The sequence below is a fragment of the Erigeron canadensis genome, chromosome 9, assembly GCF_010389155.1.
Source record: "Erigeron canadensis isolate Cc75 chromosome 9, C_canadensis_v1, whole genome shotgun sequence".
Taxonomy (NCBI): Eukaryota; Viridiplantae; Streptophyta; class Magnoliopsida; order Asterales; family Asteraceae; genus Erigeron; species Erigeron canadensis.
In genome coordinates, this window is record NC_057769.1 from 34,759,929 (window position 1) to 34,783,174 (window position 23,246).

Sequence of the window (23,246 nt, forward strand, 5' to 3'; positions counted from 1 at the left end):
ACACAAATACCTCATTTTGATCTGATTTGCCAGTTCGATGAACACCCTACTTAATCATAATAGATTTAGAAAATATGGTATATATCTACTACCTACTATCCTTTAAAGGATTTAGATGGTAATCAAAATACTTTAGTCAAATCATATACTCGATCGTTTTAATATACGTTCAAGAACAAGGTAGAAAGTAATTCGAATCTACAGCAATACTAAGTTACTAACGAAATTATTTTATAAAAATGTATGTCATACATAGTATTCCCAATAGATCTAGATTGGGATGGGTTGAGACTTGAGACGTTGGGTGTTGTTTTTTTTTGCGGCACTCATTGTCTATTACACATAAAACGAGATCAAGTATCCGCGCGTTGCGGTAGTGAGATGATGGGGTGATACCTAGGTCATAGAGTATGATATGTTATAGGAGTTGATATGTCATAGAGTATGATAGTCAAATGTCTTAGCCGTACGGGTTCCGCCCTTGGATTTAAAAATTTGTCGAAAGTATATCGAATGACCTCTCTAATGAAAGAACATGAAATTTTAAGAACACCCATATAATTTTTATAATTTATCGATGTATGGTTTTTGAGATAAAAGATTTTGAATGAATTGGAGGAATAAATGATTTATGGAAAAGAGAGAAAAAACATGATTGGTTGAGATTTGAGGAGAGGGAAAGAGTATTATAGTTATTTTAGATAAATATAGAATAGATAGGATGAACATTTTGGGAAAGTACTTAAAATCAATATTGAAAATTTCAAATTCAATGTTGAAAATCTAAGGAAAATATGTTTTATAATATAGTATAGATAACTTCAAGCAACTCACCAGACACGTTGCAAACGGTGTTTGAACCCAAAACTCCATTATTTGGAAAAGTCACTACTTGAGTTGATATGTATGTTTTGCGAGTATGGGTATGATAGTATTAATCCAAAATGTTTGAAATGAGCTTTTAAAACTTTGATCTACATTTGTCTAAGTTGCTTTCAACCTAATCCCTCAAGTCAAGCAACTGATTATGGCACTTACATATTAAAAAAGAAATACTTTTGCTAACATAATGGTATTTAAATAGCCCATCAAGTAAAAACATTTTTGTTTCTATTTGTCAAAGATTGATTGGATCACAAGTATTTGTGTCTTTAACCACGTAGCTTAGATAACCATGAAGATCCTTTTAAAATTTGAGTTACCATATATAGTGAGTAACTGATACCGAGAAATTGAGAGTTCATAGTGAAGTTATAGTCAAGAAATGTAAACACGAGGTAATTGTACATTCAAAACTTTTTGGTCCTTTTGCCTTGTTAGATGATACCTTATTAAATCGGTATTTCTTAGTGTGCCTATCAATATTTTTCATGTACATATCATTTCTCGTATATAAATTAAAATTGTGATTTATCTTAAGAAACTCACACTATTACCACCCTTTAAACTTAACTAAGATACAAATTCATGACTTATTTATTTATATATTCTTTTACATTTTAACAAATTTACTAAACATATAATAATAAATTCCCATTATATTCTTATTCTTATAATTAATATAATATTGATTCATCATTTCATCACATCCTCTCATTTTTCAAACACTTTAATTATTAATCTCAACCACTTAATATTTTTAATCAAAACTAGTATTTATTTCACCAATATCAATAAGGAATTGGCTAACTAGTGCCCTTAATGTACTAGTTAAGGAACATTTAATGAACCTGTTATTTCCTTATTAATCAAAAATTGTATTTAATGTGTATTAATTCAACTTAACAATTTCTATTTTTAAGTCAATAATTAATACATATTTTCATATCTTAAAAAAGTTTGGACTTCATTAAATGCTTCTTAACTAGTGCACTAGGGGCACTAGTTAGCAAATGTCTACTAATAATACCTTAACGGCTTAATTAACCCTATCATTCATTTCAATCACATTAATATAAATACCACTAAGTCGTAAAATATAATGAAACTAAGTTACGTTAACCATCATTCATTATCGATCACGAGTGATCGATCTTGTTGCATTATGAAGTCCCATGCTAGTAAAATAATAAAATGTCGAGAATTAATGTCACGAACATGATTATTTGCTTTTATAAATACCTTTATTAACAAACTAACATGTATATATTTTGAAAAGAGAAATGAAATTGGAACAATTTTTTAGCTATTGAGTGAAATTGAAGTCTCAAATTATGTAAAAGCAAATAAATGGAGTAAAAGTGATGCAACCGCCTTTAGGCTTTATTTGTCCCGGAGACACCATCATTTCAAGCATGAGATTGCAATCGTCCCTTTCTTTAAACCTCTACTTTTACCTTTTCTTTTTATTTAAAAATAAAACCTTCCATTTAAGTTTTAAATTCAAATTCATTATTTGTGTCTTAAATTAAAGTTAAAAATGTCGTTCCATTTTATATATCACAAAACATTAAACCAAAGTTTGAACCTACTTATGGTCTTTGAATCTTTAGAAATTACATCAACCTAATAAGATCATTGATGGATTAACTTTGGGCTTCAAAATTACATTACCATATTACAATCTAAACTTAGAATGCTAATAATCACAAAACACATAGCAAAAGTTACAAACAAGGAAGTAAAAAATGCATAAATAAACTCTTGATAAATTAGATGGAAGAACCATCCTTTAATCAACCTTCGGTTGTGGCAACGGAAGGGGACATGGAATTACGAGACTCGTCGTAATCTTCTCCTAACGGTGACTGCTCAACCCGTATCTCTTCTATCATTTTCACGACTTCCGTCATTGTTGGCCTCTTTTCGGGTTGTGCAGCCACACAAGTCATTGCAACATGAAGCATCGAGACGAGCTCCTCCTCTATGTTTTTGTACCTTAATAATTCTTGATCAAACACTTCAGCCGTCCACTCATCCCTCACTATTGACCTGACCCATTTTGGTAAGTCCACCGTTTGTTCCTCTTCGTCAACACTTACACGAGATGGTGAAGGGTATTGTGATGGAGCCCGGCCCGTTAGCATTTCTAATAGCAAAATCCCAAAGCTGTAAACATCTGCTTTTTGAGATAGTCTCTTGGTTTCGTGTTGCTCGGGTGCCTTATACCCTCCTAGTCTTATAGTGGCATGAACCGGGTTCAAAAGTAAAGATAACCCGAAATCAGAAATGCAAGCATTTCCATTCTTGTCTAGTAGCACATTTGATGACCTTACATTTCCGTGAGGAATTCTTGCAGCCTTGTATTCTTCGTGGATACGGGCTAGCCCACGGGCTGCCCCTAGTACTAAACTGATCCTTGTTGTCCAGTCTAACGGAATTCTTCCCGGACCTCTATTTCCTGTATCCATTAGAACAAAATTCAATCTTTTTAATACAAGATATATACAAACCCACAATTCACACATATGATATGGAATGCTACAACTGTAAAATTCTAGTAGATGAATGAAGACTTACCATGAAGAAGTAAATGCAAGCTTCCATTAGGTAAATAATCATAAACAAGAAGCTTTTCTTCCTTAGCATAATAATAAGCTCTTAACTTCACAACATTCGGATGTTTAAGCTTTCCAATCACATCCATATATTGTTCAAACTCCTTTCTCCCACAAGGATTCGCATCCTTCAACCTTTTCACGGCCACCACGGTACAACCATCGTCCAAAACCGCCCTATAAACCGTCCCCAAACTACCCTTTCCAAGCATCTCGGCCGAAGCTCTCAACAAATCTTCCAATTCAAACTTCTTTTTCTTATCAAAAAACACAAATTTATTATTCCCATCACTATCTCCACCACCTCCATTATTGGCGTAAACTCTATTCTCACTCCCATAACTACTTCTACTCTTCCCAATTTCAGAACCAATTTTTGAGCTAGAGTTACTAGCTCTCTTTCCACAATAAAACGCTACTAAAAATGAAACTATGACTAAAACTAGTACAGAATTTGCAATCACAATTGCGACAATGACACCTGGATGTAACCCTTTATGTTTTGTTCTTCCATTTATATTTGTCATAGTAGGTAATGAGCTTGGGTTTGATTGTACGGTTGGAGGAGGTTGATTTGCGGAACAAGCCTGTAATGGGCTTGATCCGCATAACCCCTTGTTACCTGAAAAACTATTGTCTCCAAACTTCTCAGCAATATTGTCAGGTAACCGACCAAATAAATCATTATTTGAAAGATTCAGTTGCTTTATCTGCGCAAGTGCAGATAAAGCCTCTGGAATTTCACCAGTTAACTCGTTGTTCTGAAATCTGATTGTCAGAACACGAGTTAACTTTGAAATGGTCTCGGGAATGGGGCCAATGAGATTGTTATCAGATAAATCAACACGTAATAAACGTGTTAGCAACGATATTTCATTTGGAATTGGCCCGGATAAATCGTTACCAGAGAGGTAAACTAGTTTTAAATTAGTACAATTTACTAGAGGTAAAATTGACCCGTTTAAACGATTATCACGAAGATCAAGAATACGAAGCTGATCTAACGACGAAAGAGAATCGAGAGGGCCACGTAGATTTAGAGAAGGAAGGGAAAGTGATGTGACTCGGTTGTTGGTGCAATTTACGCCTCTCCATGAGGCAGAACAAGCTGTGGAATGAGTAATGGAAGAGAGAGTCCAGTTTGAAAGAAGGATGTCATGAGTGTCGGTTTGGGAACGAAAGAGGGATAACGCGGCGGTGTCGGTATCGACGTCGGAAATTGCGGAGAGGGAAAGGGAATGTGGGAGGAAAATCAAGAGGGGGAAAAGGTAATGGAAAATCTCCATATGAGAAGATAAGTGATGGTAACGCGGGAAAGAAAGTGTGATATAGAGTGTGTTTTTAAAAGTGACTAACATTTTGTAAAGTTGTAGTATATATTATTTTCCATATAAAATAATATAAATTACCTCATTGGTAAAAACATAAATATATGGGGAAATATATTCTTACGACATAATTTTGTCATCAACAACAAAGATACAAATTTTATTGCACACAGTATAATTTCATAATGCATATATTGTTGTAGATGTTAAATTGTGTTGCAGGAATATCATTTTCCTAAATATATACATACAACTAATTGATAATTTTCCATAATAAATAAAATTTACTCCATTGGTAAAAATATAAATATTAGTACAATAATTAATAACATTCCATCTTAGGATAGTTAGCTAGAAAAAATCTCTTTTACAAACTTTAAAGTTGGGAAGAATTATGATGAATAACACATATATCTCATATAATATATTTACAACAATTTGATGTTGTGTACAAATCATCTCTCTAAACGAAATAACGAATACATTACAAATCGGTGAAGTTGTAGCAAAGCCATGAGGTTCATATTAGTGAAGTTGTAGTAAAGCCATGAGGTTCATATTCTTTTTATACTTTTTTTTAAAATATATAATACTGAGTAATAAACATTTTTTCCTTGATCTGATACAAATAGGTAAAGTTGTAGCAAAGCCAGATATCAATAATCTGTCTAAAGTTGGTTTTGTCTTTCTGTTTATGATTTTATATTAGTTTTCTTAATTACCTCTAATCACAAAATTTGAAATACTCGACCGCCTAGTAGTCCTTTTCAGACCCCAGTCACCTAACATGAATTTATATATTCATTCTTTTTTATGAAGGTGTCTATTTTTTTACTTACTTTTAAGTTTTTGATTATTAGTTTTGTTTCTTTATCATAATTTGAATTTCCTAAAGTTAAAGGTTTTAAATGAAGTATGAGAATTCTTGTGGTGAATATTTATATAAAAATTGTTATATTCGGCATCCTTTATTAACAAATCTATAAGATTATTATATTAACAGAATATTTATATGTCAAATCAAAATCAGCATTAGAATTCAGCTGGTTAAACCAAGGTCTCGAATGCTATGAAATTAATCAAAATCCTTAAATCAAGAAAAGGGCACTCAAGTAAGGAAAAGATGGTGGTGGTTGAAGGTATGATTGTGTTTATAAATTCTTCCACATGGAATGGATGAAAAAGTTTCAAAAGCATGCTTCCTCTCATCATTTCTCAACTTTTTTTACCCAAAATAAATGATTTAGCTATTTGGTAAACTCTTATAAATGAGTGTGTGTTAAATCCAAACAATAATTATCATACGAGTACTAAACTAACAATGATTAAAATGTAACACACAACCTTAATTACTTCTTATCTATAACTCTTATAAAAAAAATAGTTAACCAAGCTTTTTAAAGCCCTCTTGCAATCTAAAACTATATTAAAAAAATGCCACATAAGATTTTATCCTATGTGTCAACTCTATATTTTTTTCAAAAATAAACTATATATTTAGAAAAAAAATAAACTTATATATATTAATTAATTAATAAATAAATAAATATATTGTACTCATTAGATAAAATAATATCTTCTTTTTAACTAAAAAATTACGTCTATACCTAATGATATTTCATTATCTTTTTTATTCAACATTACATAAAGTTCTTTTCTTTTTTTTCTTATGATGATTATGTGGAAGTTTTCAAAACTATAATTTTTTCTTTCTTTCTTTTTTGGAATGACACATTCTACCTCTTCTGGATTAGTCAATTAGATTAAACAAAAATTAAAACCACCATGGTGTTGATAATCCATTTTTAAAAATCGCAGCAACACCTTCAGATGAATATAACTGTTTTACTTTTTGGATGTTAAGAAGAACATTCAACACACAAGGCATAGTCAAATTATCCTCTTTGAATTATATATCCAGCCAATTGTAATTTTTCATGTGACTTTTAACTTTTTTGGAGAGAAATGTAGTGGAATTGTCACTCTACATTAAAGATCAAATTGTATGTCTTTGAGTTCTGTTGTAACAAGACGACTACATGATACATGTTCTAGATGTAGATCATTTAGTGGCAACAAAAGGCAAATTACTAGAATTACTAGAAGAAAAACATATTACTAAATTCTTAATGATAATTTAAAGTATAGCTTAATAGCTTAAGTCCTTCTATCTCTTTAAGTTCATATTTTGTCAAGCTTTTGGTTGAATCTATTTCTATTCAACCATATGTTTATATATTACTAAACTATTTATATAGTTCACATCACGTAATTCTAATGAAATATGTTCGCTATCGTTTCTTCATATATAAAGTGTATTATATATTTTTTATACAGCTCGCACATCGCGCGGGTCAAAAACCTAGTTATGTATAAAAATTAATAGTAATAGTAACTAGGTCAAGGCCTAAATAATAATGCAATACACTGAATTAGTATTAATGGTCGGGGTTATAAAGTTACCCTAGTTTTCTCGTGACGTTTGAATTATATTTGAAATTAAAAAATATGAATAAATGTATCATGAAAATTGTGATAAAATTTTGTTTGGTTCTGAACTATATATGCTTAAAACATAAAAACTAAAAATGATAAATCATGGTAGTATTATGCTACATAATAACTATGTCATATAAAGTCAAGCTTGATATTATATTGTCATGATCTAAAGAAATTATATTTAGAAAAAAAGTCAATGTGAGGTTATAGTGTGCATAAAATACCTTTTCATGTACCATAATCTTGGTATGCCTAAGGTAATTCTGGGACTTAAATAGGTTTGACAACTATCGTGAAGGAAGTCAAGTTAATGTGGACAACAAGAGTAAAATATTATTGCTATTATAGTCGTATTAAATATACATATATACCTGATAAGAAAGAGCAAAGGGAAATTTCATTCGTCATTCTTTATGGAACAAGTTGAACACCTAAGTACATGAGTAGAACTTCTTTAAAGAAACGAACCTTAACATTTAAAGAGGTTTGATGAGTAGACCGTGTTTATTGCGTCGGTCAAAACTGAAATAACCTTAGTTATCGTCTTATTGGATGTTTTTAAAGGATATGAACCTAATGAGGTTCATGGGAACATGTCTTAAACACACAATCGGTTGTTTAATTCGGAAACATTTTCTTTGTTGAGATAGGAGGCCAAACAAGATTGTAGGGATGCACGTTACCCACAAGTGGTAGCATACTACCATATGTCCCTCGAACTAATTAATAATTTCATTTTTCGTCCTAAAGATTAATTAGTAGCTTTTTTTAAATCTTTACAGTTTTTTCTCCCCCTTTATTATTTAAATGTATGGTAATTAAACCCGCAACAAAACACAGACATACCATCCCTCGTTTTGTTACGTATGAAAAACACCCAATCCGTCCACAATTCTCTCGTAAGTAATGGACATCGGTTATCGGTAAAACTGTTAGAAGATAACTAACAACATTCCAATATAAAATTGAAATAATAGTTATACAAAGCCCCAATACACAAATTTATCCCCTTCAAAAATATTTTAAAAAAAGTTACTATCATTTTATCTAAAGCCTAAAAAGGTAAAAAGAGTGAACAAATAAACAGTCCCTACTACAGTTTTTACGATTACCAAAGGTAACCCAAAACATATCCAATCATGTCAACGTAGATATGTAACCACTTTTATAGTTTTACTACTATTTGCATTTCAGACAAATCTAGGTGTGGCCATGTGAGTATAACTTTTACCTTTTACGCTTGCGAACGAAGACAATTACTAGGTAGTATAAGCCCAGCATATAGCTCTATTCCAAGAGAAGTCACACAAAAAAGAAAAAAACAAGCCAAAGATTGAACCTCTGCTCTTAGATGTTAGTGACAAATTTTAGATCCACATATCAACAGTTGTAAACTTGGAATTAGATATGGAAAGTGTGTTGGATGAAAATTTGGTACAGTGACATTTAGTGTTTTATAGAAATAAGCACCAATAAAATGGATAACACTAGACATGAAAAATTGCGGTCTTTATATGAGTGTAAAAATAATGACCCCGTAAGCTACCAATGCAAATTTTTATAAGGTTGGGAAAGTGTAATGATATTGAAGAAACATATAGACACATACTATCCGAGCAATAAACGCTATACCAAAGATAAAAAAAAAAGTCAAAAATAAAATAGACACAAATTTAGTGATACCAGATTTTCAAATATGAAATGGCGGCTATATTATAGGATTCTTTTTACTTTCCAGTTTTTAATCAAGGTTATGCGATCATTTATAACACCACCAAGTCTTTAAGAATTGGGTTCTAAGGCTCAAGTAGATTGAACAATTTAACATACCCAAGGCCTGGCTTGCCTTTCTGCTAGTCTTTTCTGTTCACAATACAGATATAAATCTTAAATACCAACAGGTCTTTGGCCCAACAGGTAAAGAGCAAACCATAGGTTGTGAGTTCAAGTGACAAAGGTAAATTAAGCCATGTTAGTCTTTGGCGTTTAATAAGAAGCCAGATGAATCGCTTCCTTGGCTATTGAGACTTGAGAGTAGGGTGGCTTATAATACATACAAGGGTAAATAATCGAGCTATTATAAATTTATAATTGCTCCTTGGATTCACTGAGATCTATCTCCATTTACTGTCACCTTTTTTCAAAAGCCCAAAATTGTTACTAAAAAACAAGAAAGAAGAAAAGAAAAGTAGATAAAGATATGTTGGTTACAAAAAAAAAAAAGAAGAAAAGTAAATAAAGATGTGTTAGTTATGGTTATGCTTTTACAATCAAGGAGAATAAAGCCCAAAACATCCAATCCTCTCATTCTAACAACTATCCACATGAATATACAATTCTAGTTGTGTTTGTCTTTTCATTTCATAGAATGATACCTATTGTCATACTAGATTTTACCTAAACAAAAAGCAATGTTTAGCTTGCTAGATAATTTGATAGAGATAATTAACCGCTGGTCAATAGAAACTTGTTAACCAAAATCAAAATTACTAATAATATGAAGCAATATGAACTTCATTGGTACTTTGCAAAACATAAAACATAAAAATTTTAAAAATCAAAACTTAGTAGTTGATACTGTAGGTCCATTAAGAAGCAAAGTCGGTAAGCATGATATTTTAAAATGCAGTGAAATAGGCAAAGGTTCAATGTGAAAGATTAAAACAGATGTCATGTCATACTATTAGGTTTTACCGTTTTGTATGATTCAATCTTGCTGTGCAAATTTACACGAATACGTACGCTATAAATTCATCCCTTGAGGAAAACTTCTAACTAAGATATGGACATTCCACTTGTAACAGGACACGTGAATTTCATCCTTGATCATTTCGGACTTAGGTAAAGCTTAATCTTGTTGAGACACAGAAATTTCTCATTATTTGGAAAAAGATAGGTGATTAACGATGATAATCTTTGTTGCAGAGGTTCTATTTTGATTCCATCAAGTACACATCACTGATCTGTAGTTTAGAGTAACACACGACTAGGGATGGTCAGATTCATGTTTATAGTTAAAACAACAATGCTACCCGATCTCGCCAGGGGGGGTTATGGGGGTCATAATAGTCAAGACTCTACTTATGTACCTCTTGTATGTGTCTCAAAATGAAATAAGATATAAAAGACGTGAATAATAAATGAGAAAATTGTAATTTTATGCCTCTCTCTATTAGAGACTCTGTAAGAAGTACCTCATCTGATGATAGCATTTCTAAATATATGGTGTTGAAGAAGGGTCCAAACATTTTCGATAACCCCACTCGACAGAGCATGAAATGCCTGTTTTGCAGCCATGCGTCGTGCTTCCAGAACTTCAGATTTACTGAGGAGCTTGTCCAAAATCTCTTCAAGTTCCATACCTCCACCTACCTATACAATCCATCACGTCATCATATTACCAAAAAAATGAACACTTCACTATCTAGTTTTGACTTTTGAAAAATGCCACAACCATCGCAGAGCAGATAACTAAATACCAGTACCAACCTGCAATATAGATAAAGGATTCAATCGCTGCATTGCCATGACCATATGTGAGAAGTGACCAACATGTTGACCTAATATCCGTAAAAGAGAAAAATGCTTACTTATAGAAGTTCGGAAACAGGAAAGAAAAACGAATGAAGTACAAAAACAATTTTGACTTTCATGACCTAGACTCACCAGTCAGAACAGCACAGCCAGCAGCAGCAGCCTCAGAAATATTATGGCCAGTTAAACCAGGTAAAAATGAGCCTCCAATTACAGCTATAGGTGTCAGACTGTAAAATTGCCTCAATTCACCTACACAATCAGTTAAACAATAGACAGTTGCTTTCTTTTTTAGGGTAAAAATACACTTTTAATTTTCTAACTGTAAACAGAGATTACACCAGCATAAAATTTACACACAGATACCTAATGTATCCACCATATATATGCTTGTTTCAGATGTGAGTGAATCGCTGCGGGATCTCAGAGCCACATTAATCCCTTTTTGCTTCAAGTCCTGCATACATCATCCACCAGCTATGTTGACATTACTGCTTGAGCTTATTTCAATAATGAAACATACACAATTTGTATAACACCAACTGAAAATTTCTAAGTTACAATGTAATATTAAGAGAGAAGCTACAGACTCATACATGAGCAATCTCCAGCCCGATATTTGGATGACGGGGCACAAAGATAGCAAGGATATTGGGGTGCTTTTGCATTAAGGCTCTGTGAACACCTAACATTACTGTGGGAAAATAAAATCAGATAATCTATAAAAATTTCATATTGGAAAGATTAGTCTGTGTCAACCTGACCCATATCAAAATTACCCATATTAACCCCAAAGTACCTCACCTTCTTCTTCACCCTTATGTATTGATGAAGCCATCCAAACACATCTATTTGCAATTTTTTCTTTTATATCTTCTGTATTTCTCATAATTTTGCTTACATTGAACAACTCTTCAGTACCTGAGCAAGGGAAAATCATATGAAGATTAGACAACATCAAACATAATTGGTATTAAACCGTTACATCAAATCCAAGAAAGTCAAAGGACATACCAAGTTTTAAGTCACCACAGAAGTTAATGACAGATGGTGGGGCTTGTAGCAGCTGAAAATGAATTGCCTGAATATTACTCTGCATCAGGACAAAAGTATAAAGATCATAACAGAGATATAATTGATAATTCTAATGATGAACTAATGAGGTCATACCAACGGGAGTATCAATGAAAATTTGGAAAGCATCAGCGCAGTAAGCAACCGAACTACTGGTTTTGACCAATTGTTTAATGATTTTATTGACATTCGTGCATTTATTAATGCTAGCATAACCTGCACATTGAAACGAAGATGAAATAACATAACAGATAAGAATTTAAAACGTTGTTTATCATTTCATGACCAGAATAATACAAAGGGTAAATATGCTTACACCGTTTGCTGAGGCACCAAGAACAAGATTTGGCCATAGTTCACTCTCTACTAACACAAGAGCATATGGCTTCCAATATCCAAGAAAAGAATTCACAGCTGCAGGTGTATCAACTGGAGCAAACTGACAAGATATTAGTATTACTCTGTGAACTTATATATACACAAAGAGAAGGTTAATACATCATGGCAGGGACCCTAAGATTATATAACTAATCATCAACTAATTAACACCCACCAACGAACATGTTAACTAGTAATTAGTTAACAATAAATCCCTAAAGTTGAAACAAAAAAAGGAATATAACAAATTATTACTACCGGAAATTCCTACTCTAAATTAATAATCCGTTACAAAAGAAAACTAACGATACAAAAGCCACTGCCATTATTTTCACATGCCAGACTGTAATAGGGTTTAATAATCATGAAGGTGACTGATCACATGCAGAAAATTTGCAAATGGAACTTGTATTACGAGATATAAGAGTAAATACCTGATATATGACATCACTAGGAAGCAAAGTCTTTATTACTTCACTGTATCGACAATTAAAAGTATTAATCCATAATGCACGAAATAGAATGGCAAACAGGTAAACCAGAGCAGGGAATGAGGGTCAAGGGAAAGGAAAGGGATTCAACATGCACATGCGCCTTTTATAAAACAAGAGACAAACTTTTAGTGCAATTTCATAGAAGTCATTCACAGTCAATATGTTGACACCTGAAGTATGCCTCCAAATAAGTTACTCCTTTTAAATGCATCTTTGTCATGTAAATTTTAGTATGTAGGAACAAAGACCACTACATCATATGCTGCTAACTTGTATAAGCTACAAAAGGACTCATATTCATGGTGTAGTTCTATTTTATGGAAGTTTAGTCAATTAAGAAAGTGACGCGATCTTATACTAAACAACAAGAATTGACTAAATTTAATGTGACCATCATGAGGTATATGCATTAGAGAATTCAGGCATGCCATGTGTTTATCAAGATAATCAAATTCCCTATTGGTATGACTCAATAACTAATTACATAAAATTTTCTCCCAACATAATAACTAGTAACTATCCACCATGGTGGCCTAGTGGTCCTGATGTCCTCACAAAAGGTCCGAAGTTCAAGTCTCCCTAGGCAAACATCTTATAGGTGGCCAAGAAAAGAGTTTGGAAATGGAAACAAAAGAATACCCTGCTAAAGACGAGTACATATCCGGATAGCCTCCGGGTAACCTAAACACGGGAGACGTTCTCCATCTACTCGTGTACACAAATGGAAAAATAAACTAACAGAATTTTGCTTACAATGCAGAAGTAGTAGTTGTAGTCATTAAAACAGTAACATCAGGTCTTTGTTCAACACACCGCTTAATCACAGGAACCACACACATTCCTTCACCTGTTCATCATCAATACCATTACATAATCTTTTTAAATAATAGTAATATACATATACATTATAATACAACAAGTGTTTGATATATAGTCAAATTTTATATATTGTTATCATACGTATCCGTTACTCCGTTAGTAGTACTTTCACAACACTCTGTATCAAACTTTTAAATATTGTTATTGTATGTATCAATCACTATTGTGACGTCACAGCTAATACAATACATATACAATTAGAGTGTTGTATACATTTGCAAACAATTAACCTATCAAATACACCCAAAGTAACAATTATGACAAAATTAAAAGAAATATATATATATACATATATAAACCTAAGGAAACAGCGTGGAACCAAATAAGACGGCCAGGTGGTCGAGGAAGAGACGGCCGGCCGAGACGCTCCGGCCACCGCAGAGGATGTTCAAGGCCCCGGAATTTGCGGAAGCGGATATGGAAATTGATGAATGGTGAGAGTGTATATGTAACTGCTTTGTATATGTTGTATATCACTTCACCCATTTTTGTATTTTTTCCGTTTTTCTCAGTTTTGAAGCTTGAGAGCTAATTTCAGTTGCTCCGGCAAAGAAAGAAGTTAATTATGTGTATTTGGAACTTTTTAGGGGTTAAAAGTGTAACTTTGATTTCAATTTTTGGAATACTTTTACATATATATATATACATACTATATTATAAAACAAATCTCCCATTTCTACATTTTAAGTTTCAATATTTTTTCAATTTATTCAAAAATTTTTATTTCAAAAACTGTACATCGATAAATTATAAAAATTATATGGGCGTTCTTAAAATTTCATGTTCTTTCATTAGATATGTCATTCGATATACTTTCGACGAATATTTAAATCCGAGGACGGAGCCCGTATGGGTAAGGTATTTGGCTATCACACTCTATAACCTATTAACCCCACCATCTCACCGCCACAACGCGCGAGTACTTGCTCTCGTCTTACTAAAGGCTATTATTAGTTGGCCCAATCCATCAAGACGGAGACACGTTGGTCCTACAATAATGGTAAAACTTTGGGTAAAACTCGATACTTACTAATTCATTGTTTTTTAAACACGTTATAATCTGAACTTCGTATATGATACCGAATAACTACAGGGTATTATTAGCTTGACCAACCCATCTAGACAGAGACAAGACCTGTTAGTCCTAAGACTTGAATCTGGGTCTTCCCGCCCAAAGTCGGTTCATATAATCAATGCTTCTTACTTTCTAAGCATCCATGATATGATCGATCATGTTTCTCATATAATCTTTGGATATATTTGGTTTTGGGTATCCTCGAGTATACTGTATAAATTCCTATGAATGTCACACAATTACAAACGTTGTCTACAATTTCTTAGCCTTTTGTTTTGGCCATTTGTAAGTGCTCATTTGTTATATCACCAGGGATACCATATGACAGTTGTCTTCAAGATCGGAATTTGAGGGCAATTTTATGCTGTGAATGGATATAAAAATAAGATATGTGCAAATGACAACATAGTTGGCAATAATAGTGCAAATCCTACTAAACAAAGAACATAGGCAACTCAATATACATTTACCGAGGAAAACATCTGAGGATACAAAATTTGAACAGATACCTTGAAAGAGATAATATACGCATGAAAGTAAAGCTCAAATGTGCCACGATACGTTACATGTTTGAACAAACCACAAGCATCTTGCAACATGGAATGTTATTTACAATCACATATATGCATCTGGAAACAAACTATGTTATTTGTGGTCAAGATAAGTAGATACCCAGATGCGCGAATGCCATTTTGTCAAGACGACGTAAAACTTATGGCCTAAATTAGTCATATAATGCAAGTGAAGCTAACTTATGGTTATGAAGCATATAATCATCACAATCTGTACCACACGCAGACTCCATAAACGCTTTATCGTTAACTTCTCTACCAAATCTTGAAATGTAATGAAGAGCCAAAACAAGATCTGTGATTGCCTCTTCACTCTTTACTTGATCTGCATAGTGTAAAGTATTCACCAAAAGGACATTTCCTCCTGAACCCATTTGTTGCTTCTCAAAATTTCTCTCAGAATGCCATTTTATCATGTTATGAGCTAGTGGTGTCAACCAATCGAGTATTTTCTGCATTGATGAACTCCAGCTTTGTGCAAGATCACGATTATATACCTTTGAAGCATCACTTTTAGAGAATATACTGAGTTTTTCTCTAAGTGAGTTCTTGATACTTGTAGTTAGCATATGATACAAATCTTCACGTGATTCGGGACTAATTAAGTGTGGTGAGATGGCTAATCTCTCGATAAATATGATCACCTTCGCATAATGTAGAGCTAAAGCTGCATCACCTAGTGTTGGTTTCTTACTATTTTGACCTTTTGAAAATCTTTTCTTGGAATCAAGTAACACGGAAGCGGATTGAATTGTACCATTGGTTTTAGGAGAATCAAGATCAGATGTCATGCATTTTCTTAGAGGTCCAATTTGAGCCAAACTTCTTGATTTCACGGGGGTGTGCGTCCCACAAAAGGCTTGTCGCGGGTAGTGAGTTTGAAGTCTCCTTTTTGGTTTATCTCCAAGATTTGACGCCGACCTCTGAATAATATTTCCAGAGGGATAAACAGAAAGGGCAGAAATGGAATTACTGCGAACAAAACAGCGACCTTCTGGGTAATCACTTACTTTAGGAGATCCAATTTGGGTTGACATTCCAAAAAGAACCTTCACTCGCTGGATTATAGTGAAAAGAGATCTAAGAAGTAACCTTACAATGTAATCATAAGATCGAACCCAGGTAGACATTTCACGCAAACCAGCAACTTCTTCACGTTGCCACAAAACTTTCTTTTCAAATTCATTCAATTTCATTTGATTTGCATTACTATCTTGCATTCTTTTCAGCCCGTTTTCAAGCTCACACAATACTTCAAGCTCTTCACATAATTGTGAATTAACCGCAGCAAATCTCTGCATCTTTTTAACCCGTTTCTCCATTTTCTTTAGCTTATACTCCCAACCACACCAATTTATATCAATCTTCAAGGGGTTATCGAAAATGTGTTCAAGATTACGATAGACTGGATCTGTGCACTTTTTCCCAAGCCTAGCAACTGCTTCTGCAACACACTTAATATTATCAACAATCTCAATCAATGCAAGCTGCATGAGATAACCATAATCGTCTGAAACGAGCTTTCGTGTCCCAAGGGAGTTAGTGAGCTCTTCTCGTAATCGTGACATTTTATTATCGCTCAGACACTGCCATATATTAGCTACTTTAGTCATCAATCTGGAGACTTCAAATGACATTATTCCAATAACGGGCCTTTCTGGGTCCAAGGCTGTCGACTTCCGTGAGGACCTCCAAATAGGACTAAACCATGATAATTCTTTCATTGCCTCGATCCCCATTCTTAAAAATAATTAATCAACCAACATATTCACTAATCCTGATACATAAATCATAAGTTTCCAAAATTAGCCAGGATTTCCTTTAGCAAGTTAACAACCAAATAAACAAGTGGTAAAAATCAATAATTTATTGTTTTAGTAAACACATTTCATACAGAGTGCAACAAATTTCATTATCAAAGAATATATTACCATTACCTAACTTTCCCTTCTTTTAACTTACTTAGATTGGGGGGCTTGCATACCCAACTTACAAGACATGTCTCTATCTTTCAAAAGAATGTCCTTTTCGGTCATATTATTCTTTAATTTGTACACAAATTAAAATATGTCAAACACTCAAACAGTCGACAATATTATCATCACAACTCCAAACAATGCAAGCACATCCAAACACCACTTTTTATTACATCTATTATTATTATTATTACTACTCAAAATCATAGACCGTAATAATTTTCAAAATCCACATCCTAAAATTTACCTCTTTCCCTAATTGCAAGACCATCATACCATATTGGCTTAATACATCTTTCCTTATTATTATCGCATTAGCCTCGAATTGCAATTGTGTCACTTCTATTATTATGGTATTTCTTTAAGAATGAACATAAACCCTCCTTTCCGGGGGAAAAAAAAAAGAGATACAACCTGGTGTCAAGTTTTTAACAAAGGCTCTTAATCTAATTATTGAATATAAGAAATACAATGTAAAAAACCTACTCCTTCCTCAACGCAAGTTTACTTTCAATATTCAAACCTAGACCTTTGAACAAAATTTACTTGGATATTTCAAGATATTAAGCTACCAATGAATAATTTTCTATAATACAATTATCAAATTAAACTATTGGTTATTCAATAAATCTCGTTAACTATGAAGTTAAACGCTAACTCATTTGCTTTTGAAAAGAAAGAGTTACGGGATCAAGCTTCGTAACACTTGATTAAGACCAGATAAATGTTCTAATTGACCTATCAACAATTGATTGTAGTAAGAACTTGGAAAACAATATCCTGCAAACTCACTCCAAATTGATTTAAATCTACATTGAAGCAGCCGTAGCTTAAAAAATCAAATAAATGAAAAAGATCTCGTCTCTTTGTCATAAGGCACACGAAATTCTCAACAAATTACAGATTTTCATAATGCAACATGCTATCTGAGTTTAAAACAAAAACAAAGAAACAAACCACCCGAAAATATTCAACTTTTCGTCTGAAATCGGCAAAAGATCGGATCTTTTACATGCCCACATGAGATTTCACAACACGCCACAGATTTGAATCAATAATGCAACAAAAAAAAAAAGTAGGTTTAAAAAAATATGTAAAAAACTCCATTCAGCATCTGAAGAAAGATACTTTGCTTACACTACCAAAATGCAAACAAAAGATGACATCTTTTTATAAAATCCAAATGAAATTGCACATCAATTCACTATTTTTGGACAGTAAAACACTTATTACGAAAGTGCCACTAAATCATTTACTCTGCATACATTATGATAGATTGATAGATAATAAATGTAACAAACTAACAAGAATTCAAATAAAAGATCTCAACTTTTTACAAAACCCAGATTGAATTTCCGAAAAAAATTACAGATTTGAGTCTATAAATAGCACATAATCTAAGTATGAACAAGAATATAAAACTCAGTAAAAAACCATTTAACTCTCAATTATTAATTTTTGTTAGCAAATCACAAAACCAACATGAAATTTCACAAAAATAAATCACAAATTTGACACAACAATGCAACAATCCATCCAAATATGAACAAGCAAAAGGTACTAACTAAAACCCCAATTTCATACTGCAATCATATTAAATGAAACTAATGCAAACTAAAGATCAAATCTTTTTACAAAACTCACATGAAATTGCACAACTAATCACAGATTTAAGACATTAATGCAAGTGGGTATATGTGAATCAAGAAAAACTTACCAAAAATATACAAGCTGAGATGGGTTTTTAAGCAGAGCATTGACCGGTCAAATAGAAACATTATAGAGACAGAATGTCATGTATGTATAGGTTTTATTTTTAGAGAGAGGGAAAGGAAATGGCGAGTGAGAGAGAGATGGGATGATTCGAAATAAATGCGTCCCAAGTCGGCGAATCCTAGGGACTTTTTTTTTTTTTCTTGGCATATGTTTTGCGGATCTTTAGGTGATATGTCTGTGATACGACGTGGTATTGGAGGTGGTGTTAGTGGTACGTGAAAGATTAAGTATATTTTTATTGTCAAAAATTCGATTAAAGGAAAAAAAATGGTTTGATTCATTCGATAAAAGATTCGACAAAAATATACGCCTACAAATAAATCGATTTTATGTAATTGTTTTGCCTACCAAGTTAGGTATTATTATAAAACTTGGAACTAGTTTTTGGCAACATAATCATCCTAAATAATAGTACGACGGATTACCAACAATTACGCAAGATATGCTTTTGTAGGAAACTCAACGCAAAATAGCAACTTTGTTTATAGAGAGGGTCTTTTTAATGGTTTTTCGATCAATTTTACCAGGAAAATAAATAATTTTATCTTCCACTTATCACTCAAACCCGCGTATCGTTTGCGCGCACAAGGTTTATTTTCGGTTCAAGCAATAGACAAGAAGAAGACAACTTACAAATCGCTTTCAAAATTATATATAAGTGCTAGTTTTTTATTCCATCAAAATTTTACTAGAAATGTAAGTATCAATTTACAAGTGTGTTCTTGGGCCAATCAATGAAAGTATTTAGTAGTCAAAAAAGAGTATATGCGGAAGTTAGTTGGTATTACATCCACAACTGGTCATAGGTTTTAACATTTATCAATTTTTAACATTGTTTCGATTTCGCATCTTATGTTGTATACATCACAACACTTCTTCAAGGAGGTTGTCGTATTGTTTTTAGATTTCGATAGATTAAATCAAATCTATATGAACGAAGTTTATAGTTATTACTATACATTAATTATGATCAAACAAAACTCTCTTAATTATGAACACGATGACATACGTATGAATCATAACAAATATATGAATAATATTAACAAGAATATAAACACATGAGCTTATATATCTTGAGACATGTATTATTTTTATAATACATATGGATTTTACAATGTTTTATTGATTTCGCCAAGTGGAACAAAATCATTTATATGTTTTAATTTGTCGTATACTTGTTGGTAGAAAGTAATTAGAAACAGCTAGTACTTTTCTTTCCAGTGGCTATTTGTGTCCTGTTGTAAGTTGTAGATTCCGGTCGTTTAGGTGCAAAACAATATATTCGTCCTACATTGTCGTAATTGTCTAATTGCAATTTTCATCTTGGCCAAGAAAAGTGACATTTAAAAAGCATCTTTCTATTATTATTTGTAACTTATAAGGCAGTCGGGATGGATAATTTGTCTTGTTAACACCAAATTCGTTGGCATCTACTTTTGTCTGACATTTTTTTTTATATACTATATCAAAGCAAGGATTTATAATTAAGAAAAGAGCCATTATTTATGCTGACTGAAGATGATAAGTTGTATTTAAAATTTAAATAATTATATTGAATGACATAGGTTTTGAGTTTTGTGGGTTATTGGACTTATGTCTTGTTGCCTTGTTGGTAATACCGTTAGTCCGGTAAGATTATACATCATGAGACATTTTGGGCCAACTTTGATAAAATAGGCCCTTTAGTAATTCAAAGATGTTTTGGTGGATGCAAATTTTTCATTGTGTTTATCATAGTTACTTAAAATAAGGTTTCAATGATGTTTGTTGCATTTGGAAAAAAATTATTTTATCTAATATCCGTCATTAAAAGGATAATAAAGACTGAAAATATATTTATTTTTGGATATTATTTTTTTTGCCTTACGTAACTTGGATTAAAAAAAAATACAATTCATTGATGCAAACTTATCAAGTGTAGTACATGATTCTCTTAAAAAACATGTACTTGACATTGATACGTCCAAAGTTACAACCAGAGACTTTCTTAGACTGAAATATAAAAGCTTATTTCTCAAACTAACAAAAGATTATTAGAGAAAATCAGTAACAGCCCGGATTAACTTCATAAATCAGATCAGTTTTTATGATCAGTCATTTCCTTCTTCCCGAGAGCACGAATTATCTTCGAATAATAGCCCCAATCCGAGTGAGAAGATGTAATTGCAGGCTCCCCTATCCGGTGATCCTTCACATAAGTTGGCACATCCTTAGCATGTGCGAGCCCATCCAAGAACATTCGTAGCTCACCACCTGGACCTAATCAACATATATCCATTATATATATATACAGGGTTTTTCATTTTTTTAACTAAAAATATAAAGAATATAAAAATGAATATAGCTAAAAAGAACAAGTAAAATGGGTTACACTGGTTACGCCACTTCACGGATAACGACCATCGAGAACATATTTTGCAGCTATAAATAAAATTTACTAAATTGATTGATAAAATTTTTCTAAGGATGTATCTAATAAATAAGAAACTTATAATAGTAATTAGATAAAAAAAAAAAAAAAAAAAAAGTGTTTCAGCCTTTCAGGTCAACCCAACACAACCTTCATTTTCAATCCATACTAGCACGACATCAGTTTTGGGCTGTTTTCCAATTTTATAACATACATTATGGGCCATAATATCCGAAACCAGCTAGAGTGCTAGTACAGATGTAAATTATTAATTGTACCTAAAAAATCATCTTCATTATCCTCAGGATCATAATTCTGAGGAAATATCGCGGTGTTTGGCTGCAGAAATAAAATATAAAAATAAAACTATGTAATTGTTTGTAAATAGACCCGTAAACTAACATGAACACTGGTAAGTAAAAGAAAAGGGTATAGAGTAATACAGGATTTAAAAGAGCCTTCACAGGATCAGTGACCAATAACGTGTTAGATGCCGAGTATTCACCATCACACCAAGCAAGATTCGAGTACTTTTTCTGCCATATACCATCAAGTTCTTTCAGAAACAAAGGTTTGTCTTTGCTACCCAAACACGTGAATCCTGTATTTGTGCATTGTTTATGATCCTAGAAGTGTAAACACAAATGACACAAAATAAGTATTTTGTCAATCAAGTTAGTATATAGTAAAAGATTTTGCTAACCATTAGTCGCCTAATTTTTTTTACATAGTGTTCGATTAATACTTCTAGCGAAGAGTTCTTTTCATGTAATAGCAAAATTAGTAAGTTTACAGTTTCAGCTCACCCAAGTGAACAATAACTGGCTTTTGAGATCTCCCATAACAGGGTTCAACACTCCTAGTAAATTATGCCTAGAAAGAAAAAATAGATAAAAGTCAATAATAAATAATATCAAACTAAAAATATATAAATTAAATTTAAAGAAATATATATAATATATATACTTACTCGCTAGTAGTAGACCATATTCCAACATGAAATCTTTCAAAGCAAAACTTCAAAAACTCTTCACAAAATGGCCTTTTGTATACTGTAGATATATTCAAATAATGTAAATACCCAACATTAAATGATACCCTTCATAGGCTAGATTGTACTAAAAGTTTTTACTCACCAAAAAAATTTCCAAAAGAGAAATCAGGACGGCGGTTTTTGGGGATGGTGTTTAGCCCCCTACGATGTGCTCGGTGAACAATGAATCCGCCAAGAGGAAGCACAAGTAGTTTCTTTTTAGGACCAAGACTAAGTTTATCCAACGAAATAATACTTGTATCAATTTTCTTTTGTTTTTCGTCTTCTTTTACGATGTTAGGAGTACTCTCATTAGGCACGTTGCCAACATTCTTGATTCCTGTTGCTTTCTTATCATTTTGTTCATTGATAGGACTACTGTCATCAGAAGCAACAACGACCACATTCTTGGTTGTTTCTTTTTCGTTTTTATTGTTACTAGTGTCATTGGAAGCAGCATGAACAACACTGTTGGTGATAGAACTTTTGGTTGCCATTGTTAATTAATTTGTTATTGATTTAAGGTAAGATTTGATGTGAGATATTGTTTGTGAGTTGTGACAAATATGTTGTAACTGGCTTTTGGGAATTAACAGATGATATCGTGAATATGAAACGTTTTATTTTAACCAATTACAGTATTGCTATCCCTCCTACGGTTTTTGGTTTTAATTATCTTTTGGAACTTGAATTAATAAAGTTAAATTATCGACAAATTTAT

The 23,246-nt window shown here is 32.5% G+C and overlaps 4 protein-coding genes across 7 annotated transcripts; all 4 read right to left on the reverse strand.

The window, feature by feature from the left end:
- Positions 1 to 2,495: 2,495 nt before the first annotated feature.
- LOC122581054 (leucine-rich repeat receptor-like protein kinase PXC1) lies at positions 2,496 to 4,844 on the reverse strand. The gene is made up of 2 exons (XM_043753192.1): positions 3,460 to 4,844; positions 2,496 to 3,340 (listed from the first exon to the last, which is right to left on the reverse strand). Exons 1-2 carry the CDS (start codon positions 4,781 to 4,783, stop codon positions 2,676 to 2,678), a joined length of 1,989 nt encoding a protein of 662 aa, XP_043609127.1. The 5' UTR covers positions 4,784 to 4,844; the 3' UTR covers positions 2,496 to 2,675.
- A 4,357-nt stretch (positions 4,845 to 9,201) lies between these two features.
- Positions 9,202 to 14,220, reverse strand: LOC122581056 (probable 3-deoxy-D-manno-octulosonic acid transferase, mitochondrial). 4 transcript variants are annotated; one of them, XM_043753196.1, is made up of 13 exons: positions 13,983 to 14,220; positions 13,558 to 13,651; positions 12,745 to 12,787; positions 12,249 to 12,371; positions 12,029 to 12,148; positions 11,873 to 11,951; positions 11,663 to 11,779; positions 11,455 to 11,552; positions 11,225 to 11,315; positions 10,991 to 11,110; positions 10,814 to 10,884; positions 10,519 to 10,696; positions 9,202 to 9,484 (listed from the first exon to the last, which is right to left on the reverse strand). In XM_043753196.1, the coding sequence occupies exons 1-12, from the start codon at positions 14,167 to 14,169 to the stop codon at positions 10,520 to 10,522; spliced, it is 1,320 nt and encodes a 439-aa protein (XP_043609131.1). In that variant the 5' UTR covers positions 14,170 to 14,220; the 3' UTR covers positions 9,202 to 9,484; position 10,519. The 4 variants fall into 4 exon arrangements, with proteins under 4 accessions (XP_043609131.1, XP_043609130.1, XP_043609129.1 ...); XM_043753195.1 differs by lacking the exon at positions 9,202 to 9,484 and adding an exon at positions 10,167 to 10,287; XM_043753194.1 differs by lacking the exon at positions 9,202 to 9,484 and having other exon boundaries at positions 10,424 to 10,696.
- Positions 14,221 to 15,264: 1,044 nt separating this feature from the next.
- On the reverse strand, positions 15,265 to 19,232 carry LOC122581055. The gene is made up of 2 exons (XM_043753193.1): positions 19,024 to 19,232; positions 15,265 to 17,107 (listed from the first exon to the last, which is right to left on the reverse strand). The coding sequence occupies exon 2, from the start codon at positions 17,067 to 17,069 to the stop codon at positions 15,483 to 15,485; it is 1,587 nt and encodes a 528-aa protein (XP_043609128.1). The 5' UTR covers positions 17,070 to 17,107; positions 19,024 to 19,232; the 3' UTR covers positions 15,265 to 15,482.
- A 1,909-nt stretch (positions 19,233 to 21,141) lies between these two features.
- Positions 21,142 to 23,022, reverse strand: LOC122583677. Its single transcript, XM_043756057.1, has 6 exons — positions 22,629 to 23,022; positions 22,463 to 22,544; positions 22,299 to 22,365; positions 21,936 to 22,118; positions 21,771 to 21,831; positions 21,142 to 21,341 (listed from the first exon to the last, which is right to left on the reverse strand). Exons 1-6 carry the CDS (start codon positions 23,020 to 23,022, stop codon positions 21,160 to 21,162), a joined length of 969 nt encoding a protein of 322 aa, XP_043611992.1. The 3' UTR covers positions 21,142 to 21,159.
- Between the last annotated feature and the right edge of the window lie 224 nt (positions 23,023 to 23,246).